Source organism: Mastigoproctus giganteus, chromosome 8 (assembly GCF_048544385.1).
Source record: "Mastigoproctus giganteus isolate SK-2022 chromosome 8, ASM4854438v1, whole genome shotgun sequence".
NCBI lineage: Eukaryota > Metazoa > Arthropoda > Arachnida > Uropygi > Thelyphonidae > Mastigoproctus > Mastigoproctus giganteus.
In genome coordinates, this window is record NC_143582.1 from 5,186,020 (window position 1) to 5,209,388 (window position 23,369).

Sequence of the window (23,369 nt, forward strand, 5' to 3'; positions counted from 1 at the left end):
GAAACCCCCAACACCCCTCGCTCCAGGTCGCTTCTTATTCTAATAGAAGTTGTGCAAGAATCGCCTTCACCTCTGCCTGCGGTTACTGTTAAACTATTAGTCTTTGTATCCCCCCAAACTAGCAGTTTTCCGACCCACCTAACACTGCCTCGATAGCATCAGCAAATATTCTTGCACCCTTTCTATTTAAGTGTATCCCATCCCTGTAGAAGCAATCTCTCCTATTAACAAGTACAGTCCAGGCTGAAAAAAATTCTACCCCTTGAGCCTTGCACAATCTTTCCAGGGCCGAATTGATCGACAAGGCTCTCATCATATACTCCCTCCTATCGTGTCTGGGCAGAATTGCAGACACTTTCAAATTCAACCCTATTTCACGGCTTTTTTTCAACAGTGACCTGTACTTGTTGAGTAATTCTGCCAGTCTCCTACTCTTAATATCATTAGTGCCAACGTGTACAACTATATCACCTTTTGTGCCCTTGAAAGATGATATCCGCTCTACAACGTCATCAACCTTTGCCCCTGGCAGACATACCCTGGTCCTGTTCCACCTATCCTTTTTACAAAGGATGTTCCCCGTTTCCCTGACAATAGAGTCACCAACAACAACTAGTTCCTGTGGGACCAGCGCATTCTGCCTTAGGGGTTGCCGCTGTGTTGCGTGATGACCAAGTGCAAGCTCTGGCGTTGATGTGGGCAGCTGAGAGCCTGATGGGCCCCTCAATTTAGTTTCTTCGAGGGCATCCACCCTGTCCTTCAAGCTCTCATATAGGCCCATAAGAACGCTGAGTTGTTGCCTGATTTCGATACACTCCTTGCATCGCGCACACACAAAGACATCCCCCATGGCAATATCATGTTCCGTTCCAGAGAGTTCGGCAAACATTTCACAAGTTGCACATTTCTTTAGGCTGTGATGCGTTGGAGAATTGCCCCCCTCAGTTCTCCCCCGAGTCACAGCACTCCTGCCACTTTGTGCCCGTTGCTTTGCTGCTCTAGTTTGGGGCATGGTAGTTTAAATTAATAAAATCAATAAATTAAATATCAATAGTATTTGAATAGAAACTATTAAATAGAAACAGTGAAGCGTATTACTATATAATTATGCGTTAGAGCTACCTAGCTACCTCAATTAAAAAATTTGAATTCCCTACCACTATATCCAAAAACAATGGCTACAGAAATGGAACGAAATAACGGTTTTACCTATCGTAAGTAAAATCCACAAAAACTCTTTATCTAAATTAAAAATAAAAAATAACCAGCGTAACTATAACTATATGACTACGTATTAAGTACAATATAAAATAACAATCATGTAAATAACAGGTAAACACTTATCGTTTTTGCAGAGCCTGTAACTGATAGCTGTAACTTTTAAAGAGATTCAGCGCCCTCTGATCCTCCTTTGTGAATTGGGGTCACATTTGCACATCTCCAGTCTGTGGGTACCTCCCCTGAGTCCAAGGAAGCTCTCATAATTATGGCTAAGGGTTTGCTTACTTCCTCTGCTGCCTCCTTTAATATAACTGGATAGACTCCATCCACCCCAGGTGCCTTTCTTATGTTTATCTTCAACAATTTCTCCTCCACTTTACTCTGTTATTACAAGATTATCTAGCTTACTGCCAGAGTTGAATACACCTCTGGCATTCCCCTCCCTGAATAACTCCTCATGTGTGAATGTAGATGGAAAATATTCATTTAGTTTGTTAGCTACCTGAGCAGGATCATCAACAGTTTAACCATCGATATCAAGTGGACCAATCTGATTCATCCCCTTCCTTCTAGAGTTTACATAAGTAAAGAATGTTAATATTTTAGAGGTTAATATAGGTAATGCAAAAAATGCTTGATCTAATGTCAGCTGAAATAAATATTGATACATGATCAGGTATTTCATCAGAGGACTACACCTGACCATGTATTTCTTCTACTACTGTGGACAAGTATAGAAACTGTGTTTCTATACTTGTCCATAGTAGTAGAAGAAAAGTGAATGGCCAAAAAGGAATGAAAAGAAATTAGCATTTACTAATACAGTGTGGACAAGGTAGTCCCAACGCAGAGCAGTATTGAGTTGGGATAAAAATGGTTAATATCAATATGTTTAATGTAAATATATGGAATTTAATTTTGTAAAGATAAGAAATGAATGTATTTTACAAAATAGATTTGAAACAAGCAAATGGTATAAGGGTGAGGTATTAAATTGCAGATGGGGAAGGGAAAAAGGATTATTTAAATAAATAAAGACGAAAAATAGCAATAGAAGTAGGATAGTAGGAGCGTTCGTTTCACCCTTGTATTACACTAATAGTTTAACGAACAGGAAGAACTTTAGAATTAAACAGCAGATAGATATAAAGTATAGAAAAGGTTATTGAATGTTATCAAGACATGCCAAGAAATGAATCTAAAATTTTAGATTCGTTTCTCGGCATGTCTTGCCACTCATATTTTGCCTTTCAATACAAGCATTTGGTATTAGCTCTCTTTTATACTAACGCTTACAAATGCCAGAGCCCTTACTACAAATTTGGGCTTCACAACCCCGGCAAGCTTAGTATTATTCAATAACCTTTTCTATACTTTGTATCTTTCTGCTGTCTAATTCTAAAGTTCTCCCCATTCATTAAACTATTAGTGTAATACGAGGGTGAAACGCTCCTACTTCTATTGCTATTTTTCATCTTTATTTATTTAAATAATCCTTTTCCTCTTCCCCCATCTGCAATTTAATACCTCACCCTTATACCATTTGCTTGTTCCAAATCTGCTTTGTAAAATACATTGATTTCTTATCTTTACAAAATTAAATCCTACACTAAATTCCACATATTTATATTAAACATATTAATATTAACCATTTTTATCCCAACTTGATACTTATTTTTACCTTAATTAATTTTTACCTAAATAAATTACGCTGCATTGGGGACTACCTTGTCCATACTGTATTAGAAAATGCTTTATTAGAATGCTGTATTAGAAAATTTCTTTTCATTCCTTTTTGGCCTTTCACTTTTCTTCTACTGCTATGGACAAGTATAGAAATGCAGTTCCTGATTCATGGTCAGGTGTAGTCCCCTGATGAAATACCTGATCATGTATCAATATTTATTTCAGCTGACATCAGATCAAGCATTTTTTGCATTACCTATATTAGACCATTTGCTAAATATGTTCCCCCCCATATCTGATGACAGCTATACCATTTTCATTTTATTTTTATTTTATTAACATTTTATTAGTATTTTGTTGTACTAATTTCACTTTACAGTTCCCCCACTTTATATTGGCTTGGCCATAATTTACTTAATTCATCATAACCTCTAGGATATTAACATTCTTTCACCTTTTACTAATTTACTATTCTTCTTTTTCTACTTTCCTCACCCTTATAGTTACTGGCACCTTGTGTAACTTTCACATCCATTTATGCATACTTAATTAAATTAATATTATTACAACTTACATATACTGTTGCATCCTTTAATGCTGCTTTGTGCTTTTAGATGCATCTGTCATACCTAATTTATTAAACTTGCTTTCACTGAAACCATTTCATCTACTGTATATCTCTTTTCTGTATAACTCTTTAAACTTTTCCTTTAAAGAGTTACATTGAAAAATTAATATATATATATATATAGGTAAGAGTTAAGCAACAGCCATTATCAATCCACTGCAGGATGGAAGTCTCCTCAAACAATTCATTTTGAAGGAAATGGACCACAGTCTGCCATGCTGGTCAAGTGCAGGTTGGCAGACCGACAATATTTAGCAGTCAGGGGCTTGAACCCCAGTCTACTCAAAGAGTGTGCAGTCACGCTCCTGACCACTCGGCTACAGAGGCCGTGCTTTTAATATATATATATATTTAAATATTTGAATAATGGCTTAAAAATGGCTTTGCTCTAGAGTGCTGTCTGTTCTATAAATTATTTCTTGCTGCATAAGGACCACCGCCGTGCAAATCCTCTGCATTTGTGGATCGATCGGAGGAGGAGGAATGGGTGTTTTGGTTCTTCGATCTTTTCGCCTTTGCGACGATTTGTATAGCAATTGAAATGCAGCGATTCCATGACCATTATTGACCTCGTGGTCCTCTGTCGATATGGGGCATAATGGTCAGTCTATTATTTTTAAATCTTGTTTTTCTCTTAGTAGTTCCTTTAACTCCCCCCCCCCCTTTTTTTGGTGATATTTCACGTTTTTCGGAACTGGTACCTTCGAGGGGGGGTACCGCTAAATTATATTATAATTGGCATTATTTTAAATTTTATATCGGTTTTATTAATTGGATTTAAAGTGCTAAATTATACAGGGAACTATCGGCTACTGTTTATGTCTTATTACCTTTACTTCCCCCTCCCAGTTGGTTATTTTACGTTATTTTTATGTTTATTTTCGCTCTACAGTTTTTGCCATACTACTGGCTTATGTTTTATTTATTTATTTATTTATTTTTTTGATTTATTTCGAACTATCGGGTATATATATATATTAAATGTAATTTAAAGTCAAAGTTACAGTTGATGGAAAAAAACAAAGAATAAATAACCAAGGTATGACAAATGCACCAAAATGCATAAAGCAGCAGTAAAGGATGCAAAAGTATATAAGCATGTAAGAATAGATAAATCTGATAAGGTTTGCATAGATGGAGGTGAAAATTACACGAAGTGCCAAGCACTTAGAAGAGTAAGGATAAAAAAAAGAAGTATTCTAGATTTGTAAAAGGCGAAAGAATGTTAATATCCTAAAAATTATGATAAATTTAGAAAATTATGGGCTGAGTTACAAAGCCAATTAGAGATGAAGGAATTGTAAAATAAAATTATTAATACCAAAAGATTAAACAAAATAAAGTAAAATAATATAAAAGGTGGTAGAGCTGCCATCAGATATGGGTGGACTAATTTAGTTATAAGTCAAATACAGGGATGGCAAAAATGCAAAGTCCTTACCCTGGTCCAAATTTTCATGGATACTGGGCAGCCTGATATCCATGAAAACTAGGGAACATGTGGAAGATTATCTTCATTGTCTTCCACATTCTCTCTTCCTTCTAAATATCTTTTATGCCATTCCAATTCGAGCTCTTGACATAGTATCTTCCCTGTAAACTTGACATAACAACTGAGTTGTTTCAGTTGGTGTTTTCTCTAGTTTTGTTAAAAATTTGAGGTTAAGTTGTTTAATTCTTTTGTCTGTCATTTTTCTGGCAGACTTCAAAAACACAAGTAATGAAACCTGCCTCACTGCAAAGTGAATGAACGTAATGGAAAATGTCTTGGCAGACAACTAGGGAACGGTTCAAAGGTCAACTGCTGTGCCTTTGTTTCACAGGTATTGCTTGCTGTGTAGTGGCTGCACAGCAAGCAATACACAGCAAGCAATTCCTATATCAAAAAATATAGGAATAATCCAATATGGCCACATCTTTTCATAATGATCCTGTCAATGCCAATGTGAACCACCAGTATGCACCAGTATTAGGCTTTAGAAAATCCTTGTGTTTTTCTTGACATTTTGTGACATTCTCAGTGAGGAGTGCCTCTTCTGGTACTGACTTCTTCAGATCTATATTCATAAAGAGTTACAGCACTTCTAAATTTTGTTGTGATGTTTGCAGCATGACTTTATCCCATTTTTCAATGGTTCTGGAGTTGGTCGCTACTGAAACTTGGTGCCAGCCTTGTGCAGCAGATATTACACTAGATTTTTTGAGAAAAACATTTGGCAATAGAGTACCCTTGAACATATTTGCTGTTTTATAAGACAGATATTTTGCTTGGCTACTTCTGTTGCTCAATTTATACCCATGTGACTGTTTCTTTGAGGATATTTCCAAGATAAAGGATTCAAAACAAATCTTTGCTCAGTCATTTGAAAGTCATAGAAGTGAGTTTTTTATCAAAAAAACAGGCAAAGTGACCACAAAATACATTGAAACTTCATCCCTAGTTGTTTTTGAGAAAAGGCAAAACAGAACATTTATTAGTTTCCTGCAGATTATAGATAAACTATGATTAAAATATTAGCTGTTCTTCTAAATTAATATCAAATTTATATTTTAATATACAAATTAGAATAATGATCTAATCAAATTTTTATATTAAATTCACAGTTAATAAACAGTTAAGAGAATTAATAAATTATGTAGTAACTAAGTGAATGAATTTACTAACTGTTGCCCTTTATTGTACATGCTTTTGATTGAACAGATAGTTGATATAACAGGTATTTTAATTTTAAACATGTAACCTTAAACCACACTCAAAAATCTGTTTAAATTATTGTTCAGTCCTCATACTAGGTGTACCCACTTACAAGCTCCATTTGAATTGCTCTTTGGAGATCCGTACATCTTTGAAGACTTAGGTGATCTGACGTTTCGCATATCCCCAGAAACGTTTTTCCAGATTAATACACCAGCAGCTAGAGTTCTCTATGAAAATATTGTTAGACTTAGTGGGATTACAGAATTGACAACCATACTGGATGTTGGTTGTGGTGCAGGTTGGTAGGACTAAAATTTTTCCTTATAAAAAATAAATTTATATCTCTATATACTGAGTGGTAGATGGCATCAATTTATAATTAATTTCTCTATCTATGCAAATAGTGTTCTTTTTTTTAATTTATTTGGAAAGGCACAAAAATATAATCCTCAACATCTAATTAATAGCTGATTATAATCCTTGACAAATCTAAATGATAAGAATGATTAATAATCCCTATGTTCATGGTCAGATTTTTTTTAAGATATTACATCTCTTCTGTCATTAATGCACTTTTTTTTTTTTTAGCATTAGCATTAGTAGAGGCATATAATGCAAGAAAGCAAGCTTATGCAGCATCAGCCAAAAAAAAAAAAACAAAAAAACACTCCCATTTCACCCCTCTGTTCGTTCGAAATACCTGTCCAGCTGATCCTTAATTTTATTTAGGCTATCAACATCCACAACAAGGGATGGAAGTCTGTTCCACCAACCAACTACCCGCTGGTTAAGGGCAAATTTCCGCACATCTATCCTACATCTGTCTTTCCTCAATTTGAATTTATGCCCTCTCAGGTGATTATTCTGAGCAAGAGGAAGAATCTCATCGGCATTGAGCATGCTCAAACTGTTCAAGGCTTTATACACCTCATCGGTGCCTGGTCTCCAGACACTGTAATTTGCAAAACTTAAGCCTTTCTTCGTAAGAGCAACCCTTTGTTCCATTCACTAATCTTGTTGCCCTTCGCTGTACTTGTTCCAGCAGCTCTACATCCTTCTTGAAATGAGGCCTCCAGACCTGTATACAGTACTCAAGGTGTGGCCTGACCATTGCCTTATACCAGGGAATAATCACCTCCATATCCCTGCTAGAAAAATTCCTGTATATCATTGACAAGACACCGTGAGCTACTCTTGTAGCCCGTCTGCACTGCTCAGAGAACTTCATATCTGCCTGCACAATTATCCCCAGGTCCTTTTCATTCTTTACAACTGTCAGTGTAGTACCACAGAGTTGATACATTGCTCTGGGGTTACTGTTTCCCGTATGTAGTACTTTACATTTGTCAATGTTAAACTTCATTTGCCACCTCTCAGCCCATCTGTTCAACCTTTCTAGATCCTGTTGCAGCAGCATAGCGTCAGTAGTGTCTTTAACAACCCTGCTGACCTTTGTATCGTCTGCAAACTTGGACATTAAGCTTGATATACCATCATCAATATCATTTATAAATACAGAAAACAATAATTGACCCAATACTGAACCCTGAGGGACTCCACTAATAACATTAGTCCACGATGAGCGGTGTCCATTGATTACCACTCTCTGTCTTCTCCCCCTCAACCATCCCTTTATCCATAGCAACAATTTTCCTCCAGTGCCACACTGCTCCAATTTGTGCAGCAGTCTTCCATGTGCAACAGTATCAAAAGCATTTCTAAGATCCAGATATATAATATCAGTTATTCCCTGCATCCAGTTCTTTTGTGACTGCATCATAGTATCCAGTCAAATTGGTCAGGCAAGACTTCCCCTTAACAAAAATATGCTGTGTCCGAGCTATAGCTGAAGTCTTGTCTAAATGATCCTGCAGTGCTTCTTTAACCAGTGCCTCCATTAATTTTCCTGGAACAGAAGTTAAACTCACAGGTCTATAATTACTTGTGTCAGCCTTTGATCCTGCTTTGTGAATTGGGGTCACATTTGCACATCTCCAGTCTATGGGTGCCTCCCCTGAGTCCAAAGAAGCTCTCATAATTATGGCTAAGGGTTTGCTTACTTTCTTTGCTGCCTCCTTTAATATAACTGGATAGATCCCATCCACCCCGGGTGCCTCTTTTATGTTTATCTTCAACAATTTCTCCTCCACTTTCCTCTCAGTTATTACAAAATCATCTAGCTCACTGTCAGAGTTTACTTCACCTCTGGCATTCCCCTCCCTGAACAACTCCTCATGTGTGAATGTAGATACAAAATACTCGTTTAGTGTGTTAGCCAACTGGGCAGGCTCCTCAACTGTTGAACCATCAATATCCAGTGGAGCAATCTGATTCATCCCTTTCCTTCTTGTGTTTACATAAGTAAAGAACTCTTTTCTGTTTTTCTTTGCATCCTTTGCCAAGGATTTCTCATAATCTGCCTAATCTCCTTTGTGACTTGGTTACAGACCAGCTTATATCTATCATAGGCTTGCATGTCACCCATTAATTTATATGTATCCCATGCATTTTTCTTCTCTGCCATATGTCTCATTAGTTCTTCTGACATCCATTTAGGCCTAAACCTTGAACAATATTTCTTAGTTGGTATGTAAAACCTAGTAGCTACCAAGAAAAGTTCTTTGAATGCTTCCCATTTTGAATTTGCTGTTGGTAACATCATCAGTTGGTCCCACTGTATAGAATTTAAATACTGTCTCAGACCATCATAGTCGCCTTTACGAAAGCAAAAACCGTTCCCTTTACCCCTGATGGTAGTTACCTCTTTGAGTAAATCCCACTTCAGCACACTGTGATCACTGCCACCTAGTGGTTCCTTTTTCTGCAGATTCTTAATGCATGAAGAATCACTACTGATAATCAGATCAAGAGTATTACTCCCTCTAGTTGCCTCCCGAACATGCTGATGTAGAAAACAATCATCCAATAAATCCACAAAAGCCTTGCTAGTGTGTGACTGACCAAGCCACAAATTCCAGTCAATATCTGGGAAATTAAAATCCCCCATTATAAGACTCTGATTTACTGACCCACTCTATTTTCCTGTACAGTTTCTTATTATACTCATCAGAGTCATTAGGCCTATAGCACATTCCTACTCTCAACTTTGATCTCCCAATGCTTATGTCACACCAAACTGACTCGACACTGCACTGTCCAGCGATGTCGACTGGCTTCACTTCCTTGGATTTTATGTGTTTCTTAACTAATAGCATAACCCTCCTCCCTTCCTATCTTGTCTATCCTTTCTGTACACATTGTACTCCCCAAATTCCAGTTCTGCATTCCTTATATCTGTGTGACACCACGTCTCTGATATCCCAACAATATCTGCCTTTGATGTTTTGAGCAATACTTCAAATTCATCAAATTTATTTACCAAACTCCTAGCATTGGTGTACACGCAAGTATACATGCACCTGTTCCTATTCTTAGTTACCCTAACACAACCCATGTGTTTACTTGTACCGCAATGACTCCCAGCAGTCTCTGAAATATCCTGCATTTTGTTTTCCAAGCTGAAATGTGTTTACTTATACCGCAATGGCTCCCAGCAGTCTCTGAAATATCTTGCATTTTGTTTTCCAGTGCAAGAATCACTTTCACCTTTGCCAGTGGCTACTGTTAATCTATTAGTCCTTGTATTCCCCCCCCCCAAGCTAGCAGTTTTCGAACCCACCTAACACTGTCTCGATAGCATCAGAAAATATTCTTGCACCCTTTCTATTTAAGTGTATCCCATCCCTGTATAAGCAGTCTCTCCTGTTAACAAGTACAGACCAGGCTGTGAAAAAAAAAAAATCTACCCCTTGAGCCTTGCACAATATTTCCAGGGTCGAATTGATCAACAAGGCTCTCATCATATATTCCCTCCTATCGTTCAAGCCCACCACCACTAAATACGGAGGATGCGGAAAGGTCAGGGAATGACCACCACATATCCCGGAGCAATATGGCCTTAGTTGCTAATGCTCCTAATAACAAACATAACATAACCCTCCTATCGTGTCTGGGCAGAATTGCAGACACTTTCAAATTCAACCCTAATTCACGGCTTTTTTTCAACAGTGACCTGTACTTGTTAAGTAATTCTGCTGATCTCCTACTCTTAATATCATTAGTGTCAACGTGTACAACTATATCACCTTTTGTTCCCTTAAAAGATGATATCTGCTCTAAAACGTCATGAACCTTTGCCTCTGGCAGACATATCCCTGGTCCTGTTCCACCTATCCTTTTTACAAAGCATGTTCCCCGTTTCTCTGACAATAGAGTCACCAGCAACTACTAGTTCCTGTGGGACAAGTGCATTCTGCCTTGGGTTTAAGTATAGAATACAAAAACCTTTGAGGTACTTAATTTTGCATTTCTAAATAAAATAGTGTGAGGTTTGAACACTGAACATTGGATAACCGTCATTAATCTGTGGTAATTTTTGTAGATGTTACAGTATAAAATAAATGGTATTTATATCCTAATACTGATATCTCATAATATATTTAGCTTTTGAAATTCATATGATTTGTTTAGTTTTTGTTATTTTTTAACAATATCAAATTCTGTTTGGGTTAGAGATTGCTTTATTTAGTAACCTTTTTTTGTGATTTTACTTAAAACCTATATATATTTATAGGATCTCTTGGCCTGATGTTGGCACCAGGTGCAAGGGGTGTTGTTGGTATAGATAGTTCCTCACTTGCAATAGCAGATGCTTCCTTCAATGCCAAATTTAACAGTAAGACATTTTTCAGATTTTTCTTCTGTAATGCACCAAAAAGTATTCATTTAAAATTTTAAGATGAATTGAGAAAATATACTTTAATCATTTATGTTAATTAATGCAAATTAATAAAATACATTATTTTGTGAGATTCCTGTTTGTTTGTGACAGGCATAACTAATTTCTGGTTAACATTAATTTCTTTAGTAATTAAGAAATAATTTCTTAATTATTTCTGATATACTAGCCTATGCACACTGTATGGCATTTTTAAATTCCTGTAGAGTGGACGGCAGTGGATCCCACTGCCAGATGGCCTTTTCATCCTCATTTTATGCATGTGCTCTGTGAGATTGAGGTCCCTTATTGAACAAGGGAGACGTCTTTATTATTTTCCTCTAACCAGTCATACAAGATATGACTGTAGCATGGTGCATTAACCTGTGGGGAAGTCACCTGAGAGATGGGTAGTCAACATGATGTGGTGCACTTTGTTCACAATATTGTTTGAATATGCTCTAGCATTCAGCAGCTAGGCCTAACATACTTCAAAATATTACACTTCTACACTTCTCTCACTAGCTTTTAGTGTTGTGCTCATTCAGATCAGTTATCATCCTGGGAAAGAGGAAGAATTCTGCTGGTGCTAGACTGGGAGAGCAGGGTGGCTGGTTGGTCTGTGCAGTATCACATTTCATAAGAAAATCTCTTCAACAGCAAGTCCGGAAAGGGCAGGGTAGCATTGTTGTTGCTACCTTTCTCTCAAAATTGTGGTCTCACCTGTGGAATGTCATCCCAAGTAACAATGGTTAGACCATTGTTAATTTCCAACTATTTAGTGTTTCCAAAAGTTGATTTTGGATATCCCATGCTTTCTGTTATCTGGTGAATGAATTTTGCCAGCTGTGATAAGCTACTGTCACACCACTTGCAAAGGGTTCTAGTTATTTTATTGTCTCATTCTGTTACATCTATCTATCATTGAGTGTATGCTTTTTAACTGGTATTGCCAAGTACCTGTAAAGTTACCTTTGAAATAAACTGTTATTTCCCAGGGATGCAGTTCCCAACATGTATTGGGAACCTCGATTATACCAACCTTGGCTATATCATCTATCCTTATACAATTTACATTTATATAAATAAAATTTTTAGAAGTTCATTATCAGTTAGTTTATATGGAATTTCATTTATTATCGACAAACATTTTTTTCAGTGAATTTATACCTCTACTGACTAAATCAAATATCTAATCTTTAAACTTGCGTTTGCAGATTTAACTAATGCAAGCTACATACATGGTCAGGCACAGAAGCTCCTTCCAGATCTTTTACCTGATTTGTATTGTGAGGATATGCTGGCCATTCTAAACCCACCAAGGCAAGGTGTTGGTAAGTGTCAAATTCTTAATAATGTCGTGCCAGATTTATTTGAACATTATTTATAATGGTCTTCAATAACATATTCTATTTCAGACAAATAAAGGTATATACATTTGTATATTATAAGTTAACAATACAAAATAAATATTGTATTGTTAGGATATAGTTAATCAGAAATTCCAGAAATTAGTATGTTTTTTTGTTTGTTTGTTTTTCTAAGTGTATGAGACCAATAATATTTTTATTGGTCTCTTATACTTTTCAGTCATCTGTTAGTTTCCTGTACTGTTGCCCTTTGATTCTATAAGGGTTGCTTAAAGGTGAAGCTACCTAACCAGAAGGAAACTCCCCTGCCCACATTTTAACACTACACTTGAACAAAGCAATTGAAACTCAATTCTGGCTTGGATGTTGCCTGGGACAATAAAGTTTGTACTGTTCTAGGGAACCAAGACACACAAATGTTACTTGAGCAACCATCAAGATATACTCTCGGCATTGGAAGCTTAAGTTACAAAGAAGTGAAGGTTGCTGAACTAGATATGTTATGGTGAGGGGGAGAGGGTTTACAGCCTTCCATTTAAGTTAAGTACTTGTATTGGTTTTACAATATTCAAATATTTCTAAAAACGTCCATTCTAACATTATTTTTTCTCAGTATCCAATAATTGTCACTATACTATATGTAATGATTTTAATTTGGTGATTAATAACATTCTATCTTAAACTGATTGAAAGTTCATTTCCCCTATCTTACCTACAATATAGGCAACAGCAGCATAATATGCTGCTGTTTTATTATGCACGGACATATTATGTCCTTGCATAATGAGATGTCTTAAGGACCAAATACTGTTACATTTGGTCCTTCAGGCTGTCGCAGACATTCTCTCAGATATGCCAGATAAGCTCTGCTTGCTACCTGGGAGTCTAAAACACTCATGGAACTGATATTTGGGTGACACTCAAGTCAAGTGGACCCAATTTCGGTAAAGTCTGGTCGATCTGTGACAGCCAAATCATCTGCTTGTACCTTCATGATGGTGGGACTGTTAATAATCCTGGGTATAACTCCCATACACAAACACATTGTAGGTGATCGCCCACACCACATGGAGGAATGCCGCCCCTCTGTGTTACCAGGCAATACTAGGTGGTAGATGACTCATCAACTGGTGCAATACCACCACTTTGCTTATTGGAGTCTTGAAGTGGTGAAACTCATGTTTAGTCTCCACAGCTAAGTTCCAGTCAACCCTTTTCCATTTCTTCCATCATGCAGTGACTGATGTCTTTTGAGGTTATGATGAACACCATGGCGAGATCCAAACTTCCTTACATTTCGAGGGTACAGCTCTTAAACAGTGTTCGCAGGTTGGCCGCTAGTTAATACACCAGACCTTTCCCCCCCCTTGTGCAGCATAAGCCTTATGCTTCCTTGCAACCTGTGGCCATTACTAGATATTAATACCGATCTATTGAATACTGTAAAGCCAGGCTCTTCCTTTATGTAGAGTCAGTGGGCTATGGCAGCAGGCACAGTTGGAAGTTTTTCTAACACAAAGTTATCAAAGTGTGTATGAATTAAGTATGATGGATATTATAATTTATAAAAAATTTTTTATTTCAACATTTTAGCTTTTGCAGTGATTCGAGCATTGAGAGAATGCAGGCATTTAAAGCGTGTGCTCTATATCTCTTGCAAGCCAAACCTTTCCCCCCCCTTGTGCAGCATAAGCCTTATGCTTCCTTGCAACCTGTGGCCATTACTAGATATTAATACCGATCTATTGAATACTGTAAAGCCAGGCTCTTCCTTTATGTAGAGTCAGTGGGCTATGGCAGCAGGCACAGTTGGAAGTTTTTCTAACACAAAGTTATCAAAGTGTGTATGAATTAAGTATGATGGATATTATAATTTATAAAAAATTTTTTATTTCAACATTTTAGCTTTTGCAGTGATTCGAGCATTGAGAGAATGCAGGCATTTAAAGCGTGTGCTCTATATCTCTTGCAAGCCAAAGGGACAAGCTCTCCATAATTTTGTACAGTAAGTATTTCTTCATATAAATTAATCATATAAATTTAATACAATCATATAATATAAATAAATAAAAATAATAAATATAAATAATATATACATTTTATATAATTAGATATTTTATATAAATTATATATTAAATATAATTTTATTAGATTATATTAAATTTATTATTATAATATAATATAATATAATATAATATAATATAATATAATTTCTTCATATAATTTGTCGTATAATAAAATTATATGATAAATTCTCTAAAATTGATTTGAACTTTATTTTGTTTGACATTGTGTAACACTTCTTATAAGTATTGTTGTCAATTCCACTGTATTTTTTTTATCCATTATGTTTGATAAAGGTTTGATGGTTATTAAGAATGGTTTAAAATTGCATAATAAGGGAAAACACTTGAATGTGAATTAAGAATGAACAATTTAAATGAGAGTTTACAAAAAAGTTTATTCACCTTACCATAATCCAGCAGACTTATTTCTTTGTAACATTCTCCCACTATCCATCCTAGCAATGTATGAGTTCCAGTGAAAATTTAGCATAGTGTTAAGCATGTCTGGAGTTTTCTAATGTTAGTATACTTTTTTTTTGGTAAACTCATCTCAATTTAAAGTTTAAACATTTTGCTTGTATTAAGAATTTAATGAGGATTATAATATCATTAGGTAATAATTTTGTACATTTTAATGTAATAGCACATTTCTCTTATTAATTTCATATATCTAGCTTCAGTGGCTATATTAATGTACAGCCACTGCAGCTAGGGAACTTCCATCAATTGGAACTAAATTGTCATACTCTTGAGTTTGGACATTTTTTGTTTTTGCAATTTAATTATAATTAAATTGTAAAAAATAATAATTTTTATATCATTATCCATAAGCCAGTATTTTATATAAAAGAGACAGGCTTTTATAATAATTGATTTAAATAATCACAGTTGTTGATATATTTAAAATAAATTAAAAATTCAGTTATTCTAATTTATTAGCATTAGTAAAGGCACATGATGCAAGAAAGCAAGCTTATATAGATGTGGTTTATTTATTGGGGGAAAAAAAAACTTCTCATTTCACCCATCCACTAGCTCCAAATGTTTGTCTAAGTTCTGCCTTGGATCTGTTTAAGCTATCAACTTCTACAACAACAGATGGAACTTTGTTCTAGCAATCAACTACCTGCTGGCTAAAGGCAAACTTCCGCACATCTATCCTACAACTATCATTTCTCAATTTGAATTTATGCCCTCTCGGGTGATTATTCTGAACAAGAGGAAGGATCCCATCAGCATTGAGAAACTTATCTTCACCTGAGACAAACTAACTCAATTCAGTTATTCAATGCCTATAACAAATAGGGGCCACATTTGCTATACTGCAATTATTCTTCTGATTTTACTTAAGATATTAATTAGTTTGGAGATATAAAAGCATATGTTTAAAATGATATTTAATCTCTTGTCAGCGTTTTTGCTTTTTAATTCTCATTTCTTATTTTGCTGATCTTGTGAAATAATGCAGGCATGCTGATACCATTATTTATGATGTGGTTTATTTCTTGAAAAAAAATTATTTTTCAACATTTATTTTACTAGTTTGTAATCGATTTAAACATTCTACAAGTCAGAGTATGCATATCCTGTGTTATCTTTATTCACACTCTCTTATCAAAAATGGGGTTCAGCTCCTATTAGTTTTTCAGTACCTTTTTAATTTCTTTCATTAACTACTGCACCAGAAGGATTATTTAATTTTTTTTCCAAAATATCAGACTATCATATTCTTAAGTTCTTTACTTCCATTTTGTTTTCTCTTTGATTCGCTGAACAAAAACATGAATTTATCACTGGTAAGAGTTGATGAAATTAGAAGTTTTTTGAAAAATATATTGCCCTCATAAAAAAGATTCTATTGCATTTAAATAGGCAGAGTAAGACTGTGCTTTTACATCATGTTTACATTAATTATTGCAGATTGATTATAAATTTATTCAACTTTTGATTATTTTGAAATTTTTTTTTAGGTTGTGTCAACCTTGTGGTAAAGATCGTAGTTTGGGGGAGCCATTTGTCCCTCTTTTAGCAATTCCTGTTGATATGTTTCCTCACACAGACCAATGTGAATTAATTATTCTTTTTGAAAGGAAATCATCTATTGAAGCTAGAAATTATGAATAATTAATAAGAATTTAATTTTATATCATGTGTTACTAGATTTTTTTTTATAAACAGGGTAACTTCCTGTACCCAGACAGAGAGGCTACTTGTCTTCATCTTTTCATAATGTACATAAGTGTAAATAGTGAGAGTTAAGTGTTTGTAAATATATATGGTGATGAAGTTTAATAAACTTTATCACAATAAAGAACAGTAATTCAATCTAAATCCATTTTGATTTGTGAAACCATGCTTAAAAAAAGAAACAGAATAAATGCCCTTCATTCAGGTTGACTCATTGATAATTACAGGGAAAAAATTTGTTAATTGTCAAACTTTTGATAGGCCACTAAAGAACAGGCAGTTTTTAATAATTTACCCATCCATTTCCTTAAACATTCATACTTATTCTCTTAAACCCTGATGATTTTTATAGGCCCTGTGTAGTGGCTTCCCATTGCTTTTTATGCCTGTGTGTATGGAACAATGCATCTGTGTGTTCAATGTTAGTTTGCTTGTTTTGCAGCAAAAGAAAATCCTCAGAATAACTGTCATTCAGTCAGTCAAATTCAAATCTGACCATAAGAAATTCTTCCAGTCTAGGACAGAGCTCAAGCCTAGACCTTTGCAAATTGGTGTGAAGTGACCAAGCCAGTTTACTTATATTATAGTTCAGATTCTTTAGGACTGCAGGTTGATTGAACCTACAATCCTACTCATTCAAAGCACGAATTAATATTTACCTGTAATAGATTGCTGGCTGGAGAAAACAGGGCCTGACAATACTGCAGAAATGGTATATATAGTTTTTCTATCAAAACTAGTTCAAAAACTAAATATTAGAGAGTAGCAGACAAAGCGAATATTTTAAAAAGATGTGGAATAGAGAGAAAGTTTCTCTTTACTTCTCTTCTACATTGTAATGGAGACAAGTCATTTTAGACATGTTTGCAAAATGCCTGCTGTTTTCATCTATTTGTACCTCTGCATGTTATGATTCACAGTGCACATGTGTCAATAAAATTTAAGTTATGCTGTTTTAGAAAGATCTGTTCAGTCATTCCAAATTTCACTCAAATTGGACCAATAAAAATTCATTTATTTATAGTGAGAACTAAAATTTTTAGTTCTTACTATACATTTCACGAGACAATTTGTGATGGTTCCTGGCATTTCTATTTCTGATTTTAGATGGCATTTTATTTTGAAATAGTGAAACATTCAAGGGTGTTATCTGCAATAGTGAAGTCTGTCAACAAATGAAGCTGAATGCAGTTTGTCGATATTCATTAAGGATCAACACTTCTAGAGACAAGTGGAATCAATTTTTTGTGCTCTTTCAATTATTGCACATTTTGATAAGGGAATTTTATTTTCCTTTTTATTTATTTTTTGGCACTACCAATTCTTTTCCACTTCTGTACATAGGATTATGCACACCTGCTCAATTGGAATCCTGAGAAGTGCAATATACCATTGCCTACAGGGCAATATGTTATATTGCCAGAGTTCTATAAATAGCTTCTCTTCCACTTATCAACTATTTAAATCCTTCCAGTTTGCCAATGAAATTTGTTATCTCTTCTAAAATAGAAGTAACTTTTATGAACACTTTCCCCCATACTCAGTCTTGTGACGATTTTTTTGAATAAGCTAATAATGAATAGAGTTTAATAGGTGTCAGTGCATATCAAGAGCATTCAAAATATCTAATATCAGTGCATAAACTTAACAGTACTAACACATTAAGATTCTAAATAAAAACCTACCCTGTTTATCTTTTCTGTGCACATTGTCTCCCCAAATTCCAATTCTGCACTGCTTATATTTGTGTGACACAAGGGTACATGACCAGCCAGAATAGGCCTATTAGCATTAGTAGTGGCATATGATTCAAGAAAGCAAGCTTATACAGCAAGTGTACGTTCGTGTTTGCTTAGTGTGGGTTATGCTTTTCATCTGGCCCTTTAGCCTAGGGTCTAATATCAGTAATAAGACCACTAGTTACCATCACTGGTACGAGGAGCCAGGCCAGGAGAGAAGATAACTCTGGCTGGCCGACCTCAGGGGTAGCCTGAGCTACCCAGGGAGTGCCCATATAAAAATAATAAAATAAAATATAAAATAAACAAAAAAATAAAGTAGATAAACAATAAAATAAAATGAATAAGTAAAAATTAAAAATAGAGTAAACTGTGATAGCTTGAAGAGATGGAGTTGCGGTAAAGGGAAAAAAGTATGCAAATGGAATGAAAAGTGTGAGGGCAGAGGGAGGATGAAAGAAGGCATACTCCAGACAGGAATATAGATGGGGGATAAAAAAGTATATTACATTAGGCAACTCAAATATTTTAAATTCAAATGCTTTGCTCTTTTGTCTGTTAATTGCATGTGTTCTATGGCCAATTTCTGTTTTGCTGGATGAAATACCTAGTTTCTGGGAGTAAAACCTTGCTATCTATGTCTGAGACGGATTAATCAGCCACTGAGTTAAAAAAAAAACCCAGTTCCTTGTGTCATCGGGTAGGGGGATGAAAAAATTAAAAAATCAAATTATATTAGGGTTGTCCATATTTGTGTCTGTAAATTGTGTGTGTTCTCTGGACGATTTGCCTGTTTTGCTGGATGAAAAAATCCCATTTCCTGGGAAAAAAACACCTTGCTATTTATGCCTGAGACCAACTAACTTGCCCATTAAAGTTCCTCACGTCATTGGTAGGGTTCGAACCTGCGCCTTTTCCTCCTGGTGTGGGGAGGATGGTGATGAGGAGCCCACCCAGTCTCAGGAAAGATTGTGAAGTCAATTGCTCCACAGTCAGGTAGCCTAGTGGCATGATCTCGTATTTGCCAAAACCAAATGCCAGCAATATCTGTCCCACCCCTGAGGAAGTGTTCAGATAAGATGCTACCCTGATAGGGTTAGCAGATATTATCTGGCACCTCAAATTAGAGTTACCAGAAGGTGAGTAGGCAAGAGCCCAGTGTCAGCAAATAAATAGCAGAAGATGTTCTGCAAGTTAGGTTTAGGGTCCATTATAAGATGGGGGTATTCTGTATACTTGCTTTAGGTGGGCTTGACACATTTTAAATACTGAGCAAAAGTAGTGGACTTTGTAATTAGTTTCATCAGTGACATAGATGTGTTCCTGCCAGTGGGGTACATTTCTGGTCTGGTAATTAGGAGACTTCTAGGTATACCATAAAGAGGGCAATCATATGCCAGGTGACTCCAGTCTTGATTGTCGTTCCAAGGGCAGAGAGGGGAATCGGTGGACCCAGGGCATGCAGCCTGGCTTGGAATGAGTTGTGAAGGTCTGGTGAGTACCACGGCAGAGGTATAAGTGCAGTGATCATAACTTGTGGAAATCTTTTAGTTGTCTCGCCTTTGGAGTTTCATCTATGATTTATTTCTTCCAACATGGCTATTCACATCTCGGCTGCCATCTTATCCTAGGATTATCTCTCGCATTGCTGTCTGGGACATAAGGTACACCAGTCTATGGCTTACAGTTTTGTGGGAATAAATGGTATTACTGTAGGTGTTTATTCGAGAGGAGAGTAAGGGGATGTGTGGTTGCTGTCTGCAATGTGGCAAGACAGATAGAATGCATCAAATAAGTGTAATAACTAGGAATTTTCTTCAATGTGTGAAGATGGTGTCCCCCAACTAGTTCTCCCAAAATTTACTGACTACTGTTTTCTGAACAAGGCCGCATCCATCTTTGCTAAGTTGTATGATTTAGTAGTTTACATTAGGCGAAACTCAATTTTTTCCCTTCCAGCTAACCTTTTACGGTTTTCAGGGCCAGTATTTACTTTTTAAATGCAGATAATTGCACAGAACAGTTTTGCAAACTTTATGTAGCTGGTGACTGGTTTTTCGTTAACTTGTTTTTGCATCCCAAAATAAAAATGTTATAAAAATTTATATTTTGGGATGCAAATTAGTGAAGACACATTATATTTAATGTGTGTCTTCACTATTTAATTTTATAACAATAATCTTTTATTATATGTTCTCATTAGAGCTTTTAAATAACTAAAAAAATGTGAACAATGATCTAGTTTTATATCACATGGTAACTTTCTGGCAGAAATAAAAGATGACAATTTTCCCTTAAATCTGGTTCTACAATCGGTCTATTATTATACTTGTGTTTGAAAAAAATCCAAAACGAGAAACTAGTTTCACACTTTTTTATATTCATGACTTACTCTGATGAATATAATAAACAATTGTACATGGAAAGAGAGCGGGCCAATAAATGAGAGAGTCTTATAATGGAGGATTTTAATTTCCCAGATATTGTGGGTTGGCCACTCACACACTGGCAAGGGTTTTGTGGATTTATTGGATGATTGCTTTCTACAGCAGCATGTATGGGAAGCAACTAGAGGGAGTAATACTCTTGATCTGATTCTTCATGCATTAAGAATGTGCAAAAAAAGCAACCACTAGGTGAGAGTGATCACAGTGTGCTGAAGTGGAATTTACTCAAATCATCAGGGGTAAAGGGAAGGGTTTTTGTTATCATAAAGGCGACTACAGAGTTGTGATATTAGAAATTCTATATGGTAGAACAAAATCATGATACCATCAGCAAATTCAAAATGGAAGCATTCAAAGAATTAATCTTGAAACTACTAAGCTTTTCATAGCAACTAAGAAATATATCAAGGTTTAGACCTAAATGGAAGTCAGATAAACGAATGAGATGTGGCAGAGAATAAAAATGCATGGGATACGTATAAATTATTGGTGACACGGAAACCTATCATATATATATATATAAGCTGGTCTGTAACCAAGGTACCAAGAAGGTTAGGCAGGCAAACGCAAATTACGAGAAACCTTTGGCAAAGGATGCGAAGAAAAACAGCAAGGAGTTCTTTACTTGTGTAAATTAAAAGGAAGGGAATGAATCAGATTCGTACGCTGGATATCGATGGTTCAATTGTTGATCCTAGACAGCTAAGAAACAGTATTTTGCATCTACATTCACACATGAAGAGTTAATCAAGGAGGGGAATGCCAGAGGTGAATTTAACTCTGGCAGTGACTTGGATGATTTTGTAATAACAGAGCAAAGTGGAGAATAAATTGTTGAAGATAAACATAAGAAAGGCACCTGAGGTGGATGGGATCTATCCAGTTTTACTGAAGGAGGCAGCAAATGAAGTAAGCACGCCCTTAATCATAATTATGAGAGCTTCCTTGGAGCAAAGCAGGTAGATAACAATGGACTGGAGATGTGCAAATGCGACCCAAATTCACAAAGGAGGATCAAATGGGCACAAGTAATTAGAGACCTGTTAGTTTAACTTCTGTTTCAGGGAAATTTATGGAAGCACTGGTTAAAGAAGCATTGCAGGATATCTAGACAAGACCAGTTATAGCTCGGATGCAGCATGGTTTTGTTAAGGGGAGGTCTTGTCTGACCAAATTGATTAGCTACTATAATGTGGCTACAAAGGAACTGGATGCAGGGAATAATTTTGATTCATATATTTGGATCTTAGAAAGACTTTCGATACTGTTTGCACATGGAAGACTACTGCACTGCACAAATAGGAGAAGTGTGGCATTGGAGGCAATATACTGCTATGGATAAAGGGATGGTTGATTGGGAGAAGACAGAGTGGTAATCAATGGATACTGCTCTTCATGAACTAATATTATTAGTGGAGTCCCTCAGGGTTCAGTGTTTGGTCCATTGTTATTTTCTGTATTTATAAATGATATTGACGATGGTATATCAGGCTTAATATCCAAGATTGCAGACGATACGCATGTTGGCAGAGTTGTTAATGACACTAATGAGAGTACACTGCTGCAACAGGAACTAGAAAAGTTGGGCAGATGGGCTGAGAGGCGGCAACTGAAGAAGCTTAACATTGACAAATGAAAAATACTGCATATTAAGCAGTAACCCCATAGTATCGTTTCAAATGTGTGGTACTAAACTGACAGTGGTAGAGAATGAAAAGGATCTGGGGTCATTCTACAGGCAGATACGAAGTTTTCTGAGCAGTGCAGATGGACTGCAGGAGTAGCTCATGGTGTCTTGTTAATGATATACAGGAATTTTTCTAGCAGGTATAAGGAGGTGATTATCCCCTTGTACAAGGCAATGGTCAGGCCACACCTTGAGTACTGTATACAGGTCTGGAGGCCTCATTTTAGGAAGGATCTAGGCTGCTGGAGCGAGTTCAGAGAAGGGCAACAAGATTAGTGAATGGAACAAAGGTTTGCTCTTACGAAGAAAGGCTTATGTTTTGCAAATTACTGTCTGGAGACTAGGCATCTGTGGGGTGATCTGATTGAAGTGTATAAAGCCTTGAATGGTTTGAGCATACTCAATGCCGATGGGATTCTTCCTTTTGCTCTGAATAATGTGAATGCCTGAAAGGGCATAAATTCAAATTCAGGAAAGGCAGTTGTAGTATAGATGTGCAGAAATTTGTCTTTAGCCTGCGTGTGATTTATTGCTTTAACAAACTTCCATCTGTCGTTGTAGAAATTGCTAGCTTAAATAGATTTAAGGAACAACTAGACAACCCTATGGAGCGAGTGGATTGGTGAAAGAATTAATTTTGAAACTACTAAGCTTTTCATAGCAACTAAGAAATATTGTTTTTTCTTAGATCATGTGGCTTTACTAATGCTAATGCAAAAGGATACGCTTATTGTATTAGGATTTTAGCTGCATGAGTAACTAAGTATTAGCATTAGCATTGGTTGAGGCATAGGATGCAAGGAAGCAAGCTTATACAGCATCAACCAAAAAAAAAAAAAAAAAAACCCTTCCCATTTCACCAA

The 23,369-nt window shown here is 35.9% G+C and overlaps 1 protein-coding gene across 1 annotated transcript in view; it reads left to right on the forward strand.

The window, feature by feature from the left end:
* LOC150081219 (tRNA (uracil-5-)-methyltransferase homolog B-like) overlaps positions 1-16,570 on the forward strand; it is a 44,369-nt gene extending 27,799 nt beyond the window's left edge. Inside the window, exons 7-11 of the mRNA XM_090379429.1 lie at positions 6,317-6,531; positions 10,867-10,968; positions 12,228-12,344; positions 14,286-14,385; positions 16,417-16,570. Coding sequence (XP_090235555.1) covers positions 6,317-6,531; positions 10,867-10,968; positions 12,228-12,344; positions 14,286-14,385; positions 16,417-16,570 — 688 coding nt within the window. The remainder of the gene's footprint in view (positions 1-6,316; positions 6,532-10,866; positions 10,969-12,227; positions 12,345-14,285; positions 14,386-16,416) is intronic.
* The last annotated feature ends 6,799 nt before the right edge of the window (positions 16,571-23,369 follow it).